Below are 21,584 nucleotides of genomic sequence, written 5' to 3'. Positions count from 1 at the left end.
CCCCTCTGACCCGTGCCGCCTTCTCATGTCCCACGACTCGTTGTGGACACCGTACAGTACCCTGTACTTCTTTTCATTTGTTCTTCTCCCTTATTTGTAGGGTGGGAGGGTTTTGTGGTAAAGAAGCAAAGTGTGGAAGACGCTGAGTGAACAGCGAACCTCCTATTTGTTTGGGTCCCCGTTCAGGGTCCATAAACAGATTGTGTTTTTCTTAGAGCATGCTGCTCTTGTTTATAAAACCCAGGGAAGCACTGGGTCTTTGATGTTTATAGTAGTGGGAGCTGTGCGCCAGCCCCCGGTCGGAGAGCTGCCATGTCTGGCCCCCTGAGGAGGGGGCAGGTCTTTGAACCTGGGCCCTGCGTGCCTGTTGGTTTTCCGTAGCTGCTTAGCACCTTGTTGTTTGGAGGAAGGGCGAGGCGCATGTTCACACCTCACCCTTCCTCGGCATTGTGTGACAGAGACTGCGTGTCTCTGCGCTTGTGGGGGAGAGGAGCAGGCGTGGGAGCGGGAGCTGCCCCTCTCCTAGCCTGCCGAATGGTAACATCATTTACTTTGCCTCGACTTGGGCGGCCCTGCGTCATTGCCCAGGATCAAATTCAAATCCCTCTGCATCATCCATAAGGCTGTCTGGGGCCCGGGACCCCGCTATCTAGAGTATTTGGCTCTCACCAAATACTCTCCCTCCAGATCTTTATGCTCCTCCAGCTCTAACTCTCTGCAGGTCAAGAGCTTCTCTAAACAGCGAGCTGGCGGCCGATCCCTTTCCTCAGCTGGCTCCCTCCTCTGGAACAGCCTCCCCCCTGCCTCTCTGTCTTGAGCCGGATCTCCTCAAATTCCAGAAGCTTCTCAAGACTTTCCTCTTCACCTCTTCCTTCCCAGTCTCCCTCCCGTGCTAAACCCCACCGTTGCTGTTATTGGTGATCGAGGAACTTATGTGCCCTTCTGGGTCCCAGCCCCCCACCCCACCATTCGCCTTCAACCTCTGCCCACTCCCAGCACTTCACTTTGGGCACCCTCTGTCCTGTGTGGTCTCACAGGGCTGCACTTTTTGGCAGATGACCACTCTTTACCAAGTGATCTCTGCCAGGAATCTATCTGTTGCTTGCACCTGACCCCCTAGCACTTCCCCTCTGTGGAGCTCCTAGCACTTACCCCCCTCCCTTGTCCGCTCTCTCTCTCTGCACTTGCACGCTCTGAATGTTCACAAGGCCTAGTAGGACCACCTCTGTTTTTTCACATCATTGCTATTGCTTGTCGCTCCCATGTTCCCTCCCTGTGCCCTGTGGGCACTTTGAAACAATTTATTGATGTACAAGGTGCCTTACAAATGCACAATAAATAAAACACCTACTCATGTATAACTGTTTATATGTACCTTTCTACGTTGGTTTAACTGCGATTATTTGAGGCATGTTAGAGGTTGACAGGTCCCATCCAATAGCACACAGGAGAGCAGGGGTGGCTCGTTCCATTATGGGCGACAGGATTTCAACTGACCCATTTTGGATGAGTCTCAAAGCCAGCTCAGTGAAAACACTAAGCACTTCTGCTGTAAAAAGCAGCGGAAGAAGCGCTCTTTTGCTGGCTTGAACTGTTCGAAGGGATATGCGGTTTCATGTCCAATGGGCCATGCAAAGTTGGGGGAGTTTTGCTTTCCAAGCTTTGCAGGACTCATTAGGGATATAGGCTGGGGCAGTGCAGTTCTGAATGTGCCAGGGAGGTCTCCTGCACCTGTGTATGAGTACTGAATTATTGCGTGTGGTTAGTTGCTTGAAAAATGCACCCTCCTCTCATCGCACTCCCAAATGAGGCCCACTCAAAAGCACAGTGGGTGGGCCTCTCCGATTTCTAAGTGCGGAGGGGGGGGTACATTTTTTTTTACTGGTTTCAATGTTTAAGCAGGATATCAAGTTGGCTTTAACCATAATGACATTTTTTGCTGGGCATCTTAGTTAAAGCAAACATGATAAGAGGAGTTGTGATGTAGTTAGGCTGACCTACGTTGCTGCAGCCAGTCTGGTTGTGTTTTCTGACTCTAGCATGGCAATTTTTACTTGACATCAAATGTAAAGCAAACAATGTTTGCCTATTAGGTTTGCTTTAACCTTGATGTCCAGTAAAAAAAATGCCATGCCAGATTCAGAAAAAGTAAACCAACCTGGCTGCAGCAATGCAGTCTAGCTATGTAACACTGCATTGCAGCAGCCAGGCTTGTTATGTTTTCACCCAGTGGCATGGCATCTTTTACTGGACATCAACAGTAAACTAAATAGGAGTATTATTATGTAGATAGTCTGGCCTACATTGGTGCAGCCACTCTGGATATATTTTCTAACTGAGGTGTGTATTGTTTATTGGTAAAGCCATCAGGGGCATGTTTTTATATGATAATTCTGGCATGTATTGGTACACCCTTTATGGATATGTATGGGCACAGCCAGCATGAAAACGTATTAATACTGGCATATATTGTGGGCACAGTCATGAAAATGAATTGGAAACTGCTCTTTGAGCTGTTAGGGACTTGCATCTACTGGATTTTTTTCATATTACACTCCAAAAACAAGTTTAAACTATCTTTTGACCCAATTTTTTCACAGAAAGTATGCTGCGAAATGCATATTTTTAACCCTTTCTTTTAAAAATGTTCTCCGGGGGAGCGCTCGCCCCAGCTCCCTTGGTTGGTTCGGGTACGCTCGGTCGCTTATTCATGATTTACGCCCCTCCACTTACAAAAGTCACCAGCTGCCACTTTAGAACCTCGTCAAGTCCGCACATCGAAAAAAACACTGCAGTTCGCGCCATCATGAAATAAGTACGCCCATTCCATTTAAACCTTAATCTTCCTTTAAAACCAAAAAGTCATTGAAATCCAGATGAACTGCATTCATTGCCGCTGCTTTGTGTTGTGCTCTCCAAAACATTAATGTTGTGAAAGGAAAATCATGTGTTCATGACACTCTAAACAGCTTTCGGCGCCAAGTGACCTGCGTTCAGCGATGCTGCAAGATTTCCTGTCAAGCAGGTGGGGACAGGGCACAGTCAGGTGACCGGCTCTGCCCCAGCCCTGCAAGCCAGTGACAGGCTTACCACTTGCCCGGAACTGGGCATCCCTTTTTGCAAATTCATGCTGACAGATGGCACAAATAGTTCATTTGAAGTTAACCAAGACTACAACTCCCGGAAGGCTATTCTTTTTTGTATTTAATGGAAGCCCATATACTGGAAAGGGGTGTGAGGGCGCCTGCATCAGGACAACCTCAAACTGAACCAGTGCAGACAGCGCCCCGAATGATGCATTCTATATCCAAGCTGAGAGACGCCTGTTAGGGGGTGCGTGTACATTAGAAAAGCTCCTACCTGTTCCAGGTGGCATTCGAGCCGGCTCGCCGCTGCTGGGTCCCCCGCTCGTCCAAGGCAGCCTGCTCTCGTTTGCCCAGTTCACTGAGGCTGGGAGAACTCATGAATTTCAACCTGCGAAGAGTCCTCATGGTCAGTGTCTGCGTGGAAGGCTCACCATCCGTTTACACACAAAGCACAATGGTATCCGTGTGTGCGGGAGCCTTCTCCGCTCTTTACGGAAAAAAGAAACAAGCGCTTGCAGCAGCCCCAGCGATGCACACCCCTCAGCCAAGACGAAAGCAAACCTTTAGTCAGATCGCCTCACAACGCTGCCGCCATAAAGCGTAGTTAATATTTCCTGCACAGCTTTGGACGCTGAACTATGCGCCGCTGCTCTGCCCACTGCCTGGGCCTCTTTTTAACCAGAAGCTGCCCACAGTGCCGTGAAGTTTCTCTCCTCTGAGCACCAACACGCAGAGACACAGTCCACACAGCTGCCGCCCGAGTCACCTGTCATGTTCATCCACTCCAGTCCTCGACCACATTGTTCCTGCGTGCTTTATATGCTGGTTCTGTGCGTCTTTTTTTTATTTTATTTTAGCATACTCCCGTTTGGAAATGCAACTACCAGGTCACAGTCACAAGTAGAACGAGATTTAAGCACACATATACAAGTAACAGCTGTGATGCTACGGCGCGACTTTAGTGGAACGTTTCACAAGCGGCCGAACCCACACGTTGCGACACTTACAACGCGCGCGGCTCTTCTGAACTTCTTACAGAGGCGGGCCTAGTCTGAGGTCACCAGAGGAGCGTGCAAAGGAGAGGAGAGAGAGAGAGAAAGAGAAAGAAAACAAGTCAGGATAGAAGAGACACACAGAAGACACCCCAAGGAACATATCAAACAAGCCCCCACTTTCTCCTGCCCGCATCCCCCCTGTACACTAGCAAAACTAGAGTAAAATACATTTTCTAATCAAGCTTTAAAATTTGAGGTAAACCATTTCAACCTGACGCACCAGCTACAATGAAAAACACACATTTCTGAAAGATTAAAGCCATTTCTAATGCCACACGCGTTTTCCACGGGTACCACAAACGTCAAAGTAGCACCGTTTCACATTCGCCCATTGTTAAAAAGGGAACTTACGAGTGCTTGCCCTGCAGGGTTTCCTTCTTGCTGGTGTGTTGTTTGGGAATGTTGCCAAGCTGCCAACTTTGGAAAACAGTCTTAAATCAGCCCAGAGAAGATGTAGGGAGCGAGGCTAGTGAAAGGGCGATTTCCTCAGGCTGTTTGGCAAAAGTTCTTATATCGGTGGCTGTGTTCATTGGGAACATGTGATCAAGTTGCGATGATATGATATTTATAAAGCGCTTAATACCCAGAGGTTTCTAAGCGCGGACCTGGGGGATAGAACTTGTGTTGGTCCGCTTCTCCACTGAGCTATCCTCCGATGACTATACGCCCAGATTGGCCCTCTCACTTAACACATAGTAGAATGGAGTATGGCCAGACACCAATAAAAGAAGGTGGCCCACAACAGCAAATTGTTCTTCATAATTAAAACTGTTCAAGAGGTGTCGGAGGGGTAGTTTTTGGGAACATGTAGGATATAGTTCTATCCAATGAACATTGGGTCAATAAAGTTTGCTAAGACTACCTGCAGAAAAATGCGTTAACTGATTATACTGGCCCACTTTGTGAAAGATAACCGGCCCACGAGCGCCAGATGAGCTGACCCTTCAGACATGAGCCTGTAAGGCAGTCTGAGATTGAGTTTTCCATCTCCCACCCAAATCCCCATGGATTGAATGGACACCTTACAATGCATTAAGTAAAACACAAATATCCCTTACAAAGATGGATATCTATGCAGCAGAACCACCGTAGAGATCCTAGTTTGCTTCAAAAGCAGGCCCTGCTGGCTGCCACTGTGGGCCAGCTCCAATATTGCTTGAGTGGTGCACTACAGAAAGCAACCAGTCCTGCTGCTGAGCTCCATAGTCCATGATGACTCAAATAATTAAATTAATTAAATTAATTAATGTATTCATTACTGTTTTTAATGTGCTTTTGTCTAAAATCAATCTTCCACATATAAAGCATGTAATACATTAATTACTCAAGCATGTAGTTCATAAATGCTTAACATTCATACCATACACACATGAATCAGATTATAATAAATATTCAATTTAAAAGTAGCATTACAAAAGTGTCCTACGCTAACATCAATCAAATGTGTTTACCAACTGTAATACAAATCCAAAATTGCTCAGATTGTAACATACATTCATTTTGTAAACATTTTTTTAAATATTCTTGCTCTTGATCCTTTTAACGCTCAGCATGTCAAACAGATGTTGAAGTCTCTGAACCTTATTAACTTCTCAGCAGAACTTGCAGGTGGCACAAATACAGCCTATCTCCAGTCTGGCTCTTACTAGTTCATTAATATTCGTGCATAGCTTAGATTAGGAATAATGTAAGGTTGTTCACTTTTATAACTAGAGAAATGCTTTATGTATTCACCCATGGTCTTTTTATTGACAGGCAATCAAACCTATTTCCCAAATCTCATTGATGGGCCGCCTCCCTTATATCTGTTTGAGTCTACCCCAATGTACATCAAATACCTTCCACATTCCTTTCTAGAATTACATCTAGACCTCCAGTAGCTCGATTCCTTCAATATCTCAAACATGCGTTCGATATTTGCTATCCTTATTTTGAAAGAAAACCTTAAACTTCTTAATATTGCTGTTGTATAGAAAGAGGTCCAGCCCAATTCACATCTCACCACCTGTACTGGAAAACCTCTGGGAAGATTTAAAATCCTTCCATAGCCTTTCTTTTTAGCCGTTTAAGGATATTCTCAACTTAATATAACAAAATCGAGGATTTGTAAGAAAATCTGCCATACTACTTATAAAATATCTTGATGTTAGCTACTAAAGACATCAACTTAAGCGCCTTCTAAGCATGTAAAACGTATTTTTCTTTTTTCTATTAATTACTAAAAACCTAAGTGGATCAGTTCATCTCTTGGTTCCAAGCAAATGTGATTCAAATACCATTTGAATGTAACTTTCTTAATCAATTGCTTTGAAAATCTCAGAACATTGGTTTTACTTGTATTAATTTCTCGAGCATTTTTAGGAGAAAACTTTGCCACAGCTTCAAGAACACGTAACTCCATTGGTGTACGGTCTAACATTAATATACCATTCGCATAAGATAAGCATTGTACCAGATGTACACCCATCTTAGATGGATTGCTATTTACCTCCTTTAAAATATCACTATCTGCTAAGTTAAAAAAACAGGTGATAATATACCGCACTGCTCTAAACCTTGGTTACTATACATTTGCTTGGAGAAAGCTCCCTGATCTAATTTTTACAGCTGTATTAGTATACAAAATAAGCAGTCATTTTAATAATCCCCAGAATCCCATGTTGTGATTTGAGACATAATCTATTTCTATTCATCTTATCAAAAGCAGGACTAAAATCTAAAAACACCATATCAATTGAATACTTATTGTAAATATTCTTGTTTAAGAACATTTAACATAACACGATTTATAGAAGTCCCCAAGTTTGATAAGGCAGTATCATCTTTTTGTCTCGAATCCAATTATTAAAGTCCTTTCCATAATAACATTGCAAACATTTTACAAGTTGTATACAGCAGTTCAATGGGGTGTTCATTATCTGGATCTTCTCCATTACCCTTCCTAAAAATAGGAATACAACGTGACAAGGTCCAGGTGGTTTTCATCTGACCCATTTTTACTAGGCTACCATATAATACTACCAAGTGAGGTTTGGCTTTCAATACCACATCAGCAAATCCCTCTGGGTCAGGGCTGTTTTTTTTAAACATTATCTCCTTCAAAACTAGCTCTTGGCTCCTTGCCAATCATTTAAACAAGATGGAAGATCTTCATTGCTATCCACAGTCCCCTCTTCTTGCTCTGCTCCTTTATATAGCAACTTAATCTTTCCAAAATGGGATTTAGCCAATGGTAACCTTGTATTGCATTTTTGTCAGCTAAAATATCCAGACATAAATTACATAAGTTGTAGTCAAAGTCTGTAACATCTCTTCCCATATGTTGAAATGTTTTTTTGAAAATAAAAACATGAACACATTGTTTTGTCAAGATGTTCCACTACCCCTTGCACTGATCCCAAGTCAAAGTCACTCTCTTCCATGAATTGCATAGTTATTTAGCTAAAACTGTCTTCTGATCACATATCATTGGACCATACTGGTGCTTATTACTAGTTGCCCCAACAACCCTAACCATGTAGTACAGAGCCATAAAGGAAAATGCACACAGCCATAGTCTCTGAAAAATTACAGGGCAACAGCCAAGAGTTTGAAGCAGGGGGACCTACCTTATCTCCACTATTAACTAAAACATCTCCTAAATTACTCATTGTTTACTTTTCAGACACCTGTAAGGCACAGGAAGCCTGTAAAAATGCATAACACCAAAAAGAATCCACTACTTCCAAATTACAAAATCATCGAAATAACCTAGAACAAAACACAATATAATGCAAGGTTTATCTAGAGCTCTTATTGGACGAGGTAGAAGCAGCAGATTCATCTTCCTTGAATCATCCATTTAATATCAGCAGTAGCCACAAACTCAGCATTTTGGCCCATGCCAAAATGTCCTCTGCACATTTCCTTTTATTGCATCACAACAGATTCCAGTTTACACATGGACTCCTTAATAAGATCATACCATCACAATTCCAAAGAAGATGGGCATTCTCCATTATGATCACCCATTAAGATTATTTGATTAGGCTTAACTTGTCATAGCCAATGGTTGCAGACACATATATCCTAAACTGCGTAGCTGGTACATTTTTTAAAGGAACCATACATTAATAATTAACCACTATGCATAGAGAGGGTGTATGTAGTGTTGTACCGATGCAAGCAGGAAAGACATTGTAATGCCTTAGACATACTAAGAAAATGTTATACAATCTGGGGCTACTGATCTTTTGGGATGACCCCTCCAAGTTTCGTGCATCATCGATATCAACCCTAATTTCGTATTTCGATGATTGCGTTTTGAAGGAACAGTTGGATTGATGGCACTCACTGCTCCTATCCTTAAATTATATAATATCAAAACACTACTTAGGCTTCGAGAATGACCTCGATTTTCCATGTACCAAGAACAAGAAAACTGTAAAATTGCTGCTAGTCATTCTACCTACGGCGAAATTCATGAAACATTGGGGCACTGGCTTTACATCAAAATGTCCTTATTGCAATATTTAGGATTAGATTAATGCCACAATGTGTTATCATGTCCACTATATGATAGCTTTTGGTGCAGATAGCTTAAACTTGTATTGAATGTATATGGCATTAGGACTAGGACAGACCCTATGGGGTTATTGAAGACTAATGATACCTTATCTATGTTTAATGCTGTGACAACATTTTTAGTGAAAGTGATTGCTTGCAGAAGGAAACTAACAAAAGAATGAGTATATATTCCACTAATTCCAGAGTTTCTGTGAAAATTAATAATTCAACTTATCTCAAATGAATTGATATTTTGGTATTTTGTATCTTGTGTTTAATACTGTGCACTGTATGCACTTTATATGCGTATATAGTTTTGGTATAAGCATTTAACTAACTGCACTTTTAAAATTAAGTTATATAATGCTTTTAAGGCACACTTATTACCTGCAAGTAATACCTCAAAAGCTGGAATCAATAGTTACAAATTCTTAAAAGCCATTGTAAGGCCTCCATTAAGTCAACCACTTTCTCATTTCATGGACTTCTTTATTATACAAAACACCCACCTAAAAAAGGTTGTTTTTGAAGCCAGCATTCTTTAAGCAAAACTATATCATGCATATTCATAAAAACTGTTCTTTTTTCATTCAAAAGAAAACATTTATCCTTGCGAGTTCCACCTTCAAAATGTGGTAAGCCTTTAATCCTTTCATCCGGGTCTCCGTTAGGCACAGGTTCAAAATTCAGTCATTACTTTCTGGATGTTTGACCCTTGTGTCTTATTTCTATCCATATCCCATTTAAAATATTTATCATCCTTTATAGAGCTAAGGGTTGTCTCTCTTCACTATTTATTTTCAAACATAAGCATACCTCAAGTCCCATAATATCAATTGTATCCGACTCAGATAATTTCAACTTAGTAACGGCCTCTGAATTCATATGTGAGCCCATTGAAGAAGTATTTCTTAGATCTAAAAACTCAACTTCCTCAATATCTTGTGAGGTTACCATCTCATTGCAGGAATCTCAAAACATTTGTAAAACATTATGACTGTTTAATGGGTATCCTAAATCATCAAAAATTGGCCCTAAGCACCTGACCAAATCCTTGTGGCACAGATAAACTAATGAATATGTAAGGCTCGCCTTACTTTTGTGTGGTTTTGGGAGAACAATCCTGTAATACAAAGACGTCATGGCGAGGATTAAAAAGGAAACAAAACGACCAACATTTTGGGCAGTAACACCTCTCCTTAATCACAGTTTTTTGTAAGTGTAGTAAAAACTCCAATTCCCTTCACGTTCATGCAAAGGAACGTGTGAGAATCACGGGTATACAACACGTAATGCACAAATTATCCTCTTGGGCAGTAATCTATTTTCCAATCACGGTCTTTGTAAGTGCAGTATAAACTTCAATTCCCATGATCCTTTTAGACCACGTTCCTGCAAAGAAACGTGGGATAATCACGTGTACAGAACATGTAATGAAAAAATAATCCCTTCGAGCGCCCCGTTTGATACCGGGTTGCGCGTTAAGTCAGTGAAGACGCACGCAGGAAGTAAGCAGTCTCCCGAGCGGCCACGGCTCATGGAGCATTCTCTATTGCTGCACGACTTTTGAGTAAGTACAAAAAGCTCTACCAAGAAACGCCAGACTAGGTTTGAGCGGGTCACTACAAACTACTAACAGTAAAACATGTCTGCAAGTTTTACCTGCATGTTTGTGTAATAGGAAATTCTGGTAATACAACCCCCCTCCCCAGCCCCCCCGCCCCTTTTCCATCCTGTTTTGTGTGACAAAGAACCCTATTCAATAAAGAAACCACAAGACATCTTTGTGACCTATTGATCACGACAGTTCCGTACTGCAGACAACCTTTTTCAAAAGAGGTATGCTAATACAAAATCTGGTATATTTCAGTTAAAGTACACCTAAATGACTAGCAAACTGACCCCAAAGCAATGAGCATGCAGAGGGCTGACGTGTCCCCCATCCTGTGTTTTTATACAGGTTGGCTGAAGAGTCTCCTCAGTGATGGAGAGATGACTAGCGGCTGAGGCTGAACTACTATGCCACTCCTTGCCATATAAAAAATAGAACACCTTACGCAGTCCTCCAAAAGAGGTATGTCCAATACGCAGATTCTGTATTTGGTGCTCATGGAAGCTACAACAATAAGAGGTTTTTCTCAAGTGAATTCCAACAATTATTGGCGGCTAAATATATGCCCTGTGTTTATTGTTTCTCATAGATTTGTACAGTCAACCAGAATCAACGATTGACTGCATACTCTGTCCCTGCGTCACTCCCCAGTAACAGTGAGTTGAGTGTGCTTTTTCCGTGCAACCTAAATGTCAGCCATGCCCTATAGAAATGAGCATGTCGTGATAATTAAGACCACTGTGCCTAGTTTTTTTAAAATGAGCCTTATTTTTTAACTTCAGAAAGAAGAAAAGTATCACAAGGGCTATCCACCGGCAGAAGCCCCCCAGATAATTTACTCCCCGTCCTGATGAAGGCCCGGCATCATTAAAGGAGAAGACCACGGATGGATGCGGTCTATCTTACGCCAATAGGGCTGAAACGCACCACGTTGATACGTTTACTTCGCAGCCTCATCCACGGCACATTAGTATCCCCGAGAGGAGAGAGTTTAAGAGCAAAAATCACAAACACCCATTCTGAAACCGGTCAGAACTTTGAACGATTGAGAAATAATATATTCAATGTTGCGATACATTTTTTATTTGGTATTTTTGTGTATGCATATTAATATATGCTCTTATTTAGATGTTATATGTGATAAATGTTGCATTTTTTGTAATGGTGTCTCGAACAAAGAGCCACTTTTTTTACCTCTTTTTGATTAATGGGAATAAACCAGAACAGGCAAATAAAAATATATGTAACCTGGAGGTTTTCACCATTCATAATGTTTGTTTCTTATCTTGTATGTTAAAAAGGCTATGTTTTTTAACTTAAATTTACTGGACACCGGTAGATAGATGGTGGCTCCGCAAAAATGATGTGCGGTTCCCCTTGACATGGTTCACCAAAACTGAATCACTGGTGTTTTGTTTGCACACACACAGCAGGAGTAGGAGTCAGTTTGTGTTCCCCCTGTTTTCCTATAGTCTGCTAACCCAATTGCAACACAAACCCCTCGGAAATCCTAGGTTCACCTGCTGTATAAAAAAAATCCTCGTGTGTCCATTTCAAATCATGCCCCAAAGGTCTCCCTCCTGGAACAGGTCTAGAAATAGTGGTTATGGAACCCTCCTGCGAAATGGATCTTGCCCATACATTTCTAAAATACACCATATTCTCTACATCCATATTCAATCCAACAGCAGGATGCACCTTGTCATTCATTTTTATTTCTTGTTAAGGCCTAGCCATCATCTTGGCTCTACCTTTTGAATACAACATCAATGTCTCCAGATTTCCCAAGGGCGATGCCAATTCAGAAGCTTCCATATTCTTGACCGACTCGGATAACTAAAAATAACTAAGGGGGGGGGCTCTCCTTCCTCTCCTTTCGCCTCCTTCCTGTTTGACCTCATCTACTTCCTGGACTCCCTCTTAAACCCCCTGTGCAACAATCTTCCTAACTTCCTTCTCACAATTCTGTCTAACTGTGGTCTTATGGTTTCTTAGACTCTCCTCTGTTTTGTGCTCCTTTCTGCCCTTCTCTTGATATTCCACAAACCCCTCCCCTCGAAGGTTTATCCCCCTTCCTAATCATTACACATTCCAATTTCTGCCTCACAGCTCCTGCCCCACTCCTCTTCAATGTTCTTTACACCAACCTACTCACAACCTTCTCCGACAACTCCTCACACTATTTGCCACTTCTTCCCACCAGCTTCTGCCAACCTCCTCCATAGAACTCCTTTCCTCTGTGTTGTCTCTCTAACCGTCCTCATGGTATGCTCTGCTCCTCCTCCCCCCTCTCTCTCCAAACAGATGTATTCTTCCATACTAGTTCCAGCACCTTTCTCTTGCTCTGCACAACATCCTCCTTTCTCCCACAATACCTGTGCCTCTGTCATCCATCGTGAATCTGCAGAGTTGGTCGTTTTTAAGGAGCATCGGCCCCTCCCTCTGGCCCATGCTAACCATGATCAGTTGCAAATGTGGGGGATAATGGGAGTAGGATTGCAATTGGTTTACTAGACTTGTTGAGATATTTGTTGATATGTCTCTCTTTTGACAAAGTGGCAATTCGCTAATCTAGCATTCCCTGCTATACACTCACATGCCACAATTCTTAGAGAAAAGACAAGCTGTGTGTACCATTGAAATCCGCATCTTTTGAAATAAAAGAAACGTAAGGTGGTCTCCTTGAATTATGCATGGGAAGTCACCACAACCAGAGACAAACTATGATGATTTAATTACACAATTAGAATTGGCCTTGCTGTGACAATCTTGCGAGTAGTTCACACACAAACACATTCAATATCCACAATGTCAAACATATTTCTAACCTTACATAATATATGGCCTCCTCTGCATTTGTAATTGTTTATTTGTAAAGCGCTTATACACAAGTGAAGTGCTTCAAAGCGCTTCAAGGCAGGAAGCGAACAAGGGAATACAGAGTCATTCTTAGGCCTTGAAGTTTCCGAATGATCTAGCAAAAAATGACTAGCAAACTAGGCCTGTCAGCATCACTACTAGTGCAAGTGTATGACAAGAAACGAGGCGATGAAGGGGTAGGAGAGCGAGAAGAACATACAGAAACAAAACCTACCATACTAGGCCTGGCGAACTAGGCCAAGTGCATTCTAGGTTATGTAAGTGCGCAGACAGGAAGTGAAAGGGAGGGGGAAGGGAACAAGTGCGACCAGTCCAGCAGGGCCCCGTGTTAAGTGCAGAGAGGTTAACCTTCTCATGGAATGAATTCTAGAAGTGCAGTAGTGGTGAGAAGAGTGCAGAGGCCTGGGGGCAAGTGCGAGGACTGGCTGTGGAGCCGGAGACCGGTGTGGCTCTGGAGGTGCACCAGGCGACCAGTCAGTAAACAGAGCAGAGTTAGGGAGAGAGGGAGGAGGGAAGTAGGTAGGAATAGAGAGGGGGTTAACAAGGGAGAGGGAGAGAGAAACAAGTAGAGAAGAGGATGGCCTTGAGGAGTTTCCAGAACTTAAGGAGATCAGGCTCAAGATGAAGAAGAGAGACAGGGAGGTTGTTCCAGCGCGAAGCACCTACAGAGGACAAAGATCTACCCCTGAATCTCTGTTTTGAAAATCGGCCCACCCGCAGAGAGTTGGAAGAGGACGAGCGGGGGGCTCATGAAGGAGAGTATTCAAAATTCTAAATTCACAATTCTATGACAGCACTGCCAGTTATTAGCCAGTATATTCAAATACCTCATCACCTAATCAATCAGCAGGTTTAGAACATGTTTTCTACAGTATAAAAAAAAAGGTATTGTTACAAGAGAAAGGTTGCATAGAAAAATATATTCATATCCCTGTATGAATGTGAGGTTGTGGTTTTCTTGTGTGTGGATGCAATATGAATGCACACTATATTGGGTTGGATCCAATTCGGCAGGTTTGGGTTAGGGAAGCAATTTTTTCAATTTAGAACACACAGGACTTTGGTTCATCCAGTCAATATAAAAAAAAAATATTTCATGATTTCCCCAAAACAAGGAGTAGTATTATCCCACTTCGGTTTGTGGTTCAGATCCCACCAGTACAAAGCCCTTTCCCCTACTGTGCAATGTCAAGAAAGAGGAAAACAGGTAATTATATTGGTATCATTTTTTCTGGCATTGGAATTAGGCCGGCTAAAATCACTTCCATTTCTCCATTCACTTTTTACATATCTGTGGCTTTTAACTTTCACACATTATCAAGCAGTTCTGTTTTTAGGCTATGAGGCAGGGCCACCGATTACAGCCCAATGTAGTTCCCTATACTTGTAAATTCAGAGGATTCAGGTGCTTTTAGCTTGCTACACTGTGGGCACTGGGGAGTGTTCCCCATTGTACACAGCACACAGCAGAGACAACACATTTTCCTTATTTAAATGTAATCTGCGTTAGCTCTGTTACAAAGAAAGTAAGATATAACTCACAACAGCAAACAGTACCTTATTCTCATTCTGTTGCTAATAATGTATTGGTCCATGCGCTACTGTGTACACAAAATGCTATGTTTTCTACAAGCAGTCGCAAATCACTTGGCTTTAAAGTCAGAAAGCACTGTTATACTTCACACAGACATGTCAACATAATTTATTTGGAAAGAGTGCCCCCTAGTGGAAATGACCTCACCAATCCCTTCCCATTCTGGGACTTAGCAAGGCATTGATTTGAGGGTACATTTGTAATTGCATTTGGGAGAATCTTTATACTCACTTTGAAATATTCTTTAAAGTGCAGTGTCAGAATGGACACGCACAACTTTTCACAGAACACCCAGTTAGCCTCTCCCCCCTCTTGGAAAACAAGTCTGCCACAGGGTATATATTCCTCACAGGTATGGCCCCATTCTCCATGTAATGGCCAGAGTCAGTACTCATTCATTTGGAACAGGTGGTATTTCTTTGGGGTAGTTTTTGATTCCGGATTCTCTGCATGTTCCCCTTTTTATAATTAGAAGTACTTCCATGCTTTGCCATTGATGTCAACACACTTTTGAATAGTCTAATCTTTCCATTGGCTTGCTCAATAGTCAGACAGTTCCAGAGAATACACACATCACTTCTTAAGGGTCAATTATAATTTCTATACATGTACAAAGAAAGAGGATTCAGGGGAGGGGGCTTCTTGCTCTCACACCATTGAATGCAAACATTATTTGTATTACATATTTCATTGTAGCAATATGCCACCTTGATGAAATATGGATTTCTGAGAAAGATATCAGGATATGTGACACAAATGTGTGACATCATTTTCAATTAGGCTGACCCTTTGGCCAGGTTTATTGCCTTGACTGATGTCAAAGGTGACGCATTACGTGCAACAAAGTTCCTTTGAAGCCCACAAGCTGGGTTGTGATGGGAGCAATTTTGATTCTTATCAGCCAGCCCACCATAGAATTTAGTCTTGGTGGAATTTTAAAGATGTATTTTTATAAGAATATTGCCTTGGCAGCAGCTCAGAAGAGCAGAGCCGCTCATTAACTCAGATGGCTGTTCGACATGCCCCTTTGTATTACTATGTGAATTCTTCTTCTAGGTCACACTCACATTTCTTTCAACTACTTCATTTCTTTTCGTTAATAATACTTCTGATGTGTCAGGGTTGATCTATTGGCTAATATAGATCCTTATCCAAAAATTGCAGTCATTATATATCCCATGATCTCTATGGGATTCCTGTTGCACTCTACTCAGAGAAAACAAATTCCTTGAAATGTACATACAATACCTAAATTAATTCTCAATAGCGCAAAAAAATCAATCATTTGTACATTAACTAGTTAAAACAAATATTCTAGTTTCTCAATGACTTTTTAAAATAAAAGGTTTCTAAATTAATTATCATCCTCTTTTTCACAAACATAAATTTCATTAAGTCTCTGTAGTTCCATGATTCTTCAATTTCTTTAGTTGATATCAACAGATCAAAAAATATGTGCAATATATCGCGTTTCTATACAATTCCATTTATCAACAGGTTTCAGATCAAATGTCTTTCATCAGGATAACATCTGATCAATCTTCCTACAATAATGAATCAAAGCGATTTCATTTTGTAATTATAAATTAAACTTATTTGCAATTGACTGACAGTATCAAATTAACACGTTAACTGACCTTTTTGTAGTCTCCCTTGTTGTCTCTCGCCTTACACTCATATTTCAATTAATTCTGGAGATAACAGTGTCACGTTATTCCCACCTTGTCCTCTACGTATGTTATATTCATCTCATAGTCTCCCTATGATAAACAAACATATCTCACCTACTAAACTTCTGGTACATCCAAGATGTCAAATGTTCTCTCCTTCTCCAAATACCTTCACAAACCATTCTTATCCTACACTAAATACAAAACCAAACATCAGTACTTCATCTCACTCTGCCATCTATATCCCATAACATCCACTTCTCTCATCACAAGCTTACATTCACCCTGGTTTGATCTACTCCCTCTCTTGAATTCCAAATGAATATATCAAGAGTCTCTGCATTCTCCTCGCCATTTTAATCTTTCTCAACGAATGTCCAATGTGCGTGCCGACGTTCCTCATGTGCGTGATGTCATCAACTCGAAGTAATTCTGATGCTTCTCTTATGGAGTCATTATCAATATGTTCACCACATCTATTTTCTTATCGTTCATCTGTTGTTGTTCCTGCTATCATCCTTGAATATGCTCCCTCCTAATACCCAACTTCCCCACTCAAAATCATGAAATGATCTGGTGTTCATACCCACCCATTCTCTGTAAACCATTCTTCTATGATACGTGTCAAAGCTCAAACCCATCGACTGACAACAGGGTTCTATTTCAATTTCTCATAGGTTATCTTCCTGATGTGTACAATGCCAACCATTCCTCAGATATAACAAGATACATTCCATTCAAAGTTCAATCCTTTTGGTTCTGTTTCGAATTTCTTGATCCAAAAAACTTCTCCAGTATTGATTGTAAATTCCCCTTTTCCTGGTTACCTTTACTTGTTCTAAAATAATGAATTGTAATTGCACCACTGTGTGTCTATTGTTAGTGAAATGTACTGCCACTGGTTTCTCATTGTTCAAACATACATTGGACCTGCTCTCCGTCCATCATATTTTCGCTTTCCTTTAAGTTAACCACATATAATAGATACCACAAGGGCAGGTGATCCTGTAAATTTGTGTTTGCTACCATTCAAACACTGAGTCCAGCAGCAGTTCTTGGGAGTCCTGGCAGTGTCCCCATTCTTCCCCAGAGGGAAAATCTGTAATGCAGCCCAGCCGGAGCTCCATGCTGGGCTTGAGAATGGTCGACCCACATGAGAGACAGCTGCCCAAGACCAGGGACATCACCCAGACTATCCTGGCGCTCTGGATGGCCTGCATTACAGCTTCTCCCTCTGGTAAAGGGCAGGGACCCCTCCGGGGCTCCCTGGGACTTCTGCAGTGCTTGGGGATGGTACACCCACATGGGAGATGGATGCCTAAGGCCGGGGACATCACCTCCAACCGTCCTGGAGTTCTGGCTGGGTTGCATTACAGCTTTTCCCTCCGGGGAAGTATTGGCACACTGGCAGGGATCCACGGTGGGGAAAAGCTGTAACACAGGCCAGCCAGGGTTCCAGGATGGTCAGGGGTGATGTGGTTGGCCTTGGGCGGCTGTCTCCTATGTGGGTTGTCCTGCCCCAAACCCAGCAGTAGTTGCAGGGAGCCGGAGCAGGGTCCTATCCTTTCCCAGAGGGAGAAGCTGTAACACAGGCCAGCTAGAGCTTCAGGATGTTCGGGAGTGATGTCCGTGGCTTTGGGTGGCTGTCCAGGAGGCATGAATGTTGATTCGACCTGATGTGTTTCATTTGAAGCTTTTAGTCAGATTTATGGGACCTTATGTGGAAATATAGGTTAAGACATGTTGGTGTTAACAAGTGAAACGTGTTTATGATAGGGTAATATCATATGTTAATAAAGTAAAAAGTAAAGTGAGAGCTCTTTCTTTTTTTGTAAATGAAGAGTCACTTGAATGTACTTATATGCTGAGAATGATGATTATTATTGTTAAGTGTTGTGTGATTAAGACTCTTTTAAGACTCTATTGGAATTAGTGGGTCACTGTAAGTGTCCCTATTTGAGTACAGATATGGCTGTGTTAGGGTTACTGGTGACTAGTTCTGAGTATGTGCTAACAGGTTCCCCCTCCACCTAATAGCGATGAGACTGATCCATCTGCCTTCTTTTGGTTATGATTTAGGCAAACCCCAATATAGTGCCATGCCATTATCTAGGTCCATTGGTATAATGGGATATTTCAATTCACACACCTTAATATGTTACGTTTGTTTGATGGCACCATGAGTACGATCGTTCGAGGAGGTATCCTTTTCCCCATACCGCGATGGCAGCGTTTATGTAAATTCCCCCTTTTCACGATGGAGGTACACGATTTGTGTCATTATTCTTACCATTCCAGTATGGCAGATTACGTGAGGAGAGGTAACGTGCGCATGCGCGGTTCCTCTAGATTCATACATCTGTTTACAGGGCGGACCGGTTTGGCTTTTCAGTGCAGGAGAGTGTGTTCCCTGGTGCATGGTGGTGCACTGTAGTACAGGTAAGAACTGCAAGGCGAGGCAGCGCTATTGCGAATGCTTAGATTCGTGTTTAAAAATGTGGACCTGACTGATGTTAGTCTCTATGGTTGACTGTTACAGGCTATCGGTAATAGCTGCATGTGCACGGCGAAGGGCTGTTTGGCACTTTGTGCTGCATGTCGGAGTTCGGCACTTTGGATTACTTAGATCCAGCTACTGTCTGCTTTTGGTGATTCCCCCATTTGATTGATTGATATTTTATTTCTATCGCGCTCGTACACAAGTGTTTCAGAGCGCGACAAGGCAAGGGAGGGGAACAGGGGAGAACAAAACAGCGATCTTACTAGGCCCAGTGAGATTGAGAATGCGCAAGTGCATGGGAGAGGGGGAGGGGAAAAGTGCATGGAGGGAGGGAGAAGTGGAAAGTGCGAAGCAAAGGAGAAACAGAGAAATAACAATAAATAAATAATAAAGGCAACAAACAGTGGTAATGCAGCCAGCAATTTGCAAGTGGTAGGTTTAAGGCAGCAGACAGGGTAGGTCTGATAAGTGCAGGAAGAAAAAGGGGGGGCTATATGGGTACAGATACAGACCCCAGTGCAAGGGGTGGCCTGGAGGCAGTGCGGGAGGGTGGCAGGGTGAGCAGGTACCTGGGCCCGAAGGACAGAGGGTGGCCAGGTGCAGTGCCAAGAGGGAACAGATCAGCACGGGACAGGTGGAGCGAAGGCAGACGAAAAGAGCAAGGTCTTCAGGTGCTTCCGGAACCGGAGATGGTTCTCCTCAAGTTTTAGAGCGGCAGGGAGGCTATTCCAGAGGGAGGCCCCAGCCGAAGACAGATCTACCCCCAGCTCATTTCTTTGAAAAATGACTGACCCTGAGGGAGTTGGAGGTAGAGGAGTGAAGAGCTCGAGAGGGGAGGTATTTGCAGAGGAATAGCTGAAGGTATTTTGGACCCAGGCCCCAGAAAGCCTTGTGGACAATGCAGAGGGTTTTGAATTTAATACTTGCATCCACTGGGAGCCAGTGGAGAGATTTCAGAGCTGGAGAGATACGATCCCAGGGCTCGAGGCCAAGGACAAATCTCACAGTCCTGTTCTGGATTAGTTGCAGAGGGCGGAGAGTAAAGGCAGGTAGATTTAGAAAGAGGCTGTTACAATAGTCCAAGCTAGAGAGAACCAGAGCTTGGGATACCATGAGCTTCTGGGGGAAGGAGAGGAAAGGCAGAGTACCTATGAGGAGGTGCAGTTGGAAATGTGACTTTTTAGAGACCTCAGATGTGGGCGGAGAAGGAAAGGGTGGAGTCAAAGATGACCCCGAGGTTCTTAGCCTCCCAGGTGGGGGTAGGAGGAGGGCCAAGGGAGGCTGGCCAGAGAGTGAGGGGAAAGGATGGTGAAGGTGTGCCGATGAGGAGGATATCCGTCTTGCTGGCATTCAGACAAAGATCATGGGCAGAACACCAATCTTGAATGGCAGTAAGGCAATCAGAGATGAGAGAGGGAGAGGAGGTGGCAGACGGCAGCCTGAAAATGAGTTGAGTGTCGTCAGCATAGCACTGGAAATTTGAGCAGAAAGTGGCAATGCAGTGGGCGAGAGTTGCCAGGTATTGGTTGAAAAGCCAGGGTGAGAGGTTAGACCCCTGGGGTACACCACAGGTAGAGAGGAAGATAGATGAAAGGAAGGACCCAAGTTGGACCTGGGAGGGTCAATCTGAGAGGAAAGAGGTCAGCCAGGCCAGAGCCTGATCAGTGATACCCAGGTTTTCACGGAGACGGTTGAGCAGGATGGTATGGTTGACCATGTCGAAGGCAGAAGAGAGATCGAGGAGGATGAGGACTGTTAAGACGGATTTCTGAACTCTGTCCTGGAGGGGCAGAGGTTCAGAAGGCCAGCCTAGTTTCTTGGAACAGGGTAACCTCTGGACAAGCCAGACCAATCAGGGTAGCGATCACGGCGGTCAAGACTAGGTCTCAAGAGGGGTGAGGGTGACTGAAAGCCTGCAATGAGCACACAAAGCAAGGACACTTACAAATTACTCCAAGCAGGTGTTATATTAAAAATATATACACATTTATTACAAGGCCTTTATAACATTGACCGTAGCGAGAAATCACAGTAAAACTCCAGTAAACCAACACATACCAAACCAATACAATATATATACAAATACAAACGAGTCTAACGAGTTAGACGCACAAAATGTGTAGACCACCTAGATGGGGAGGAAAACAGGCAGTGCGAATAATAATTAGACCCAGTCCGCCTTCAGAGGCACCTAACTAAAAGGAAGTCCAAGCCCTACGAAGAGTGGAGCCTTGTGCTAAAAAGTACCTACACACGCTGGTGCCAACGGGCAAAAAGGGCAGTCTCTTCGAGGGAATCAGCCAGTTTAGTTCGGTGAACAAATGAAGATGAACAGAGCTCCGCGACTCAAGCGCAGCCTCCACTGTGGGCAGAAGCAGAGCCCGAGTACGGAAAGGCGCGCTGTTAAACACAGCGGGGGAAAGCTATGGGCTCCTGCAGGAGGGCGACCAGTTCCTAGCAATGCTACTCACCGGTCCCCGATGCAAGCAGACCCAGGCTTCTCTGCGTCAGTTTCAGTGCTGGCAGGTTCAGATAGGAGCAGGGGACGTCTTGTCGTCGTGTAGATTCCACAGCAGCAGAAGTTGAGTTGAGGAGGTCCCAAACGCAGTGAACCCGCACAGTTTGTTACCACAGCAAGGCAA

At 43.1% G+C, this 21,584-nt stretch overlaps 1 protein-coding gene across 11 annotated transcripts in view; it reads right to left on the bottom strand.

The window, feature by feature from the left end:
* Positions 1-21,584, bottom strand: part of PRR5 (proline rich 5) — an 817,096-nt gene that overhangs the window by 579,561 nt on the left and 215,951 nt on the right. For 4 of the 11 annotated variants that reach the window (XM_069628148.1, XM_069628151.1, XM_069628150.1 and 1 more), the window contains one exon: positions 3,361-3,474. The exons of 5 other annotated variants lie outside the window; for them this stretch is intronic. In XM_069628148.1, coding sequence (XP_069484249.1) covers positions 3,361-3,464 — 104 coding nt within the window. In that variant the 5' untranslated portion in view covers positions 3,465-3,474. Of the gene's footprint in view, positions 1-3,360; positions 4,138-21,584 lie in introns of all 11 variants that reach the window. 2 more of the 11 variants (XM_069628156.1, XM_069628154.1) reach the window with 2 other exon arrangements.

This window comes from Ambystoma mexicanum, chromosome 12 (assembly GCF_040938575.1).
Source record: "Ambystoma mexicanum isolate Mex_15411 chromosome 12, UKY_AmexF1_1, whole genome shotgun sequence".
Lineage (NCBI taxonomy): Eukaryota > Metazoa > Chordata > Amphibia > Caudata > Ambystomatidae > Ambystoma > Ambystoma mexicanum.
Note: the sequence above shows the minus strand (reverse complement) of the source record. Positions and strands in the feature narration are given on the sequence as shown.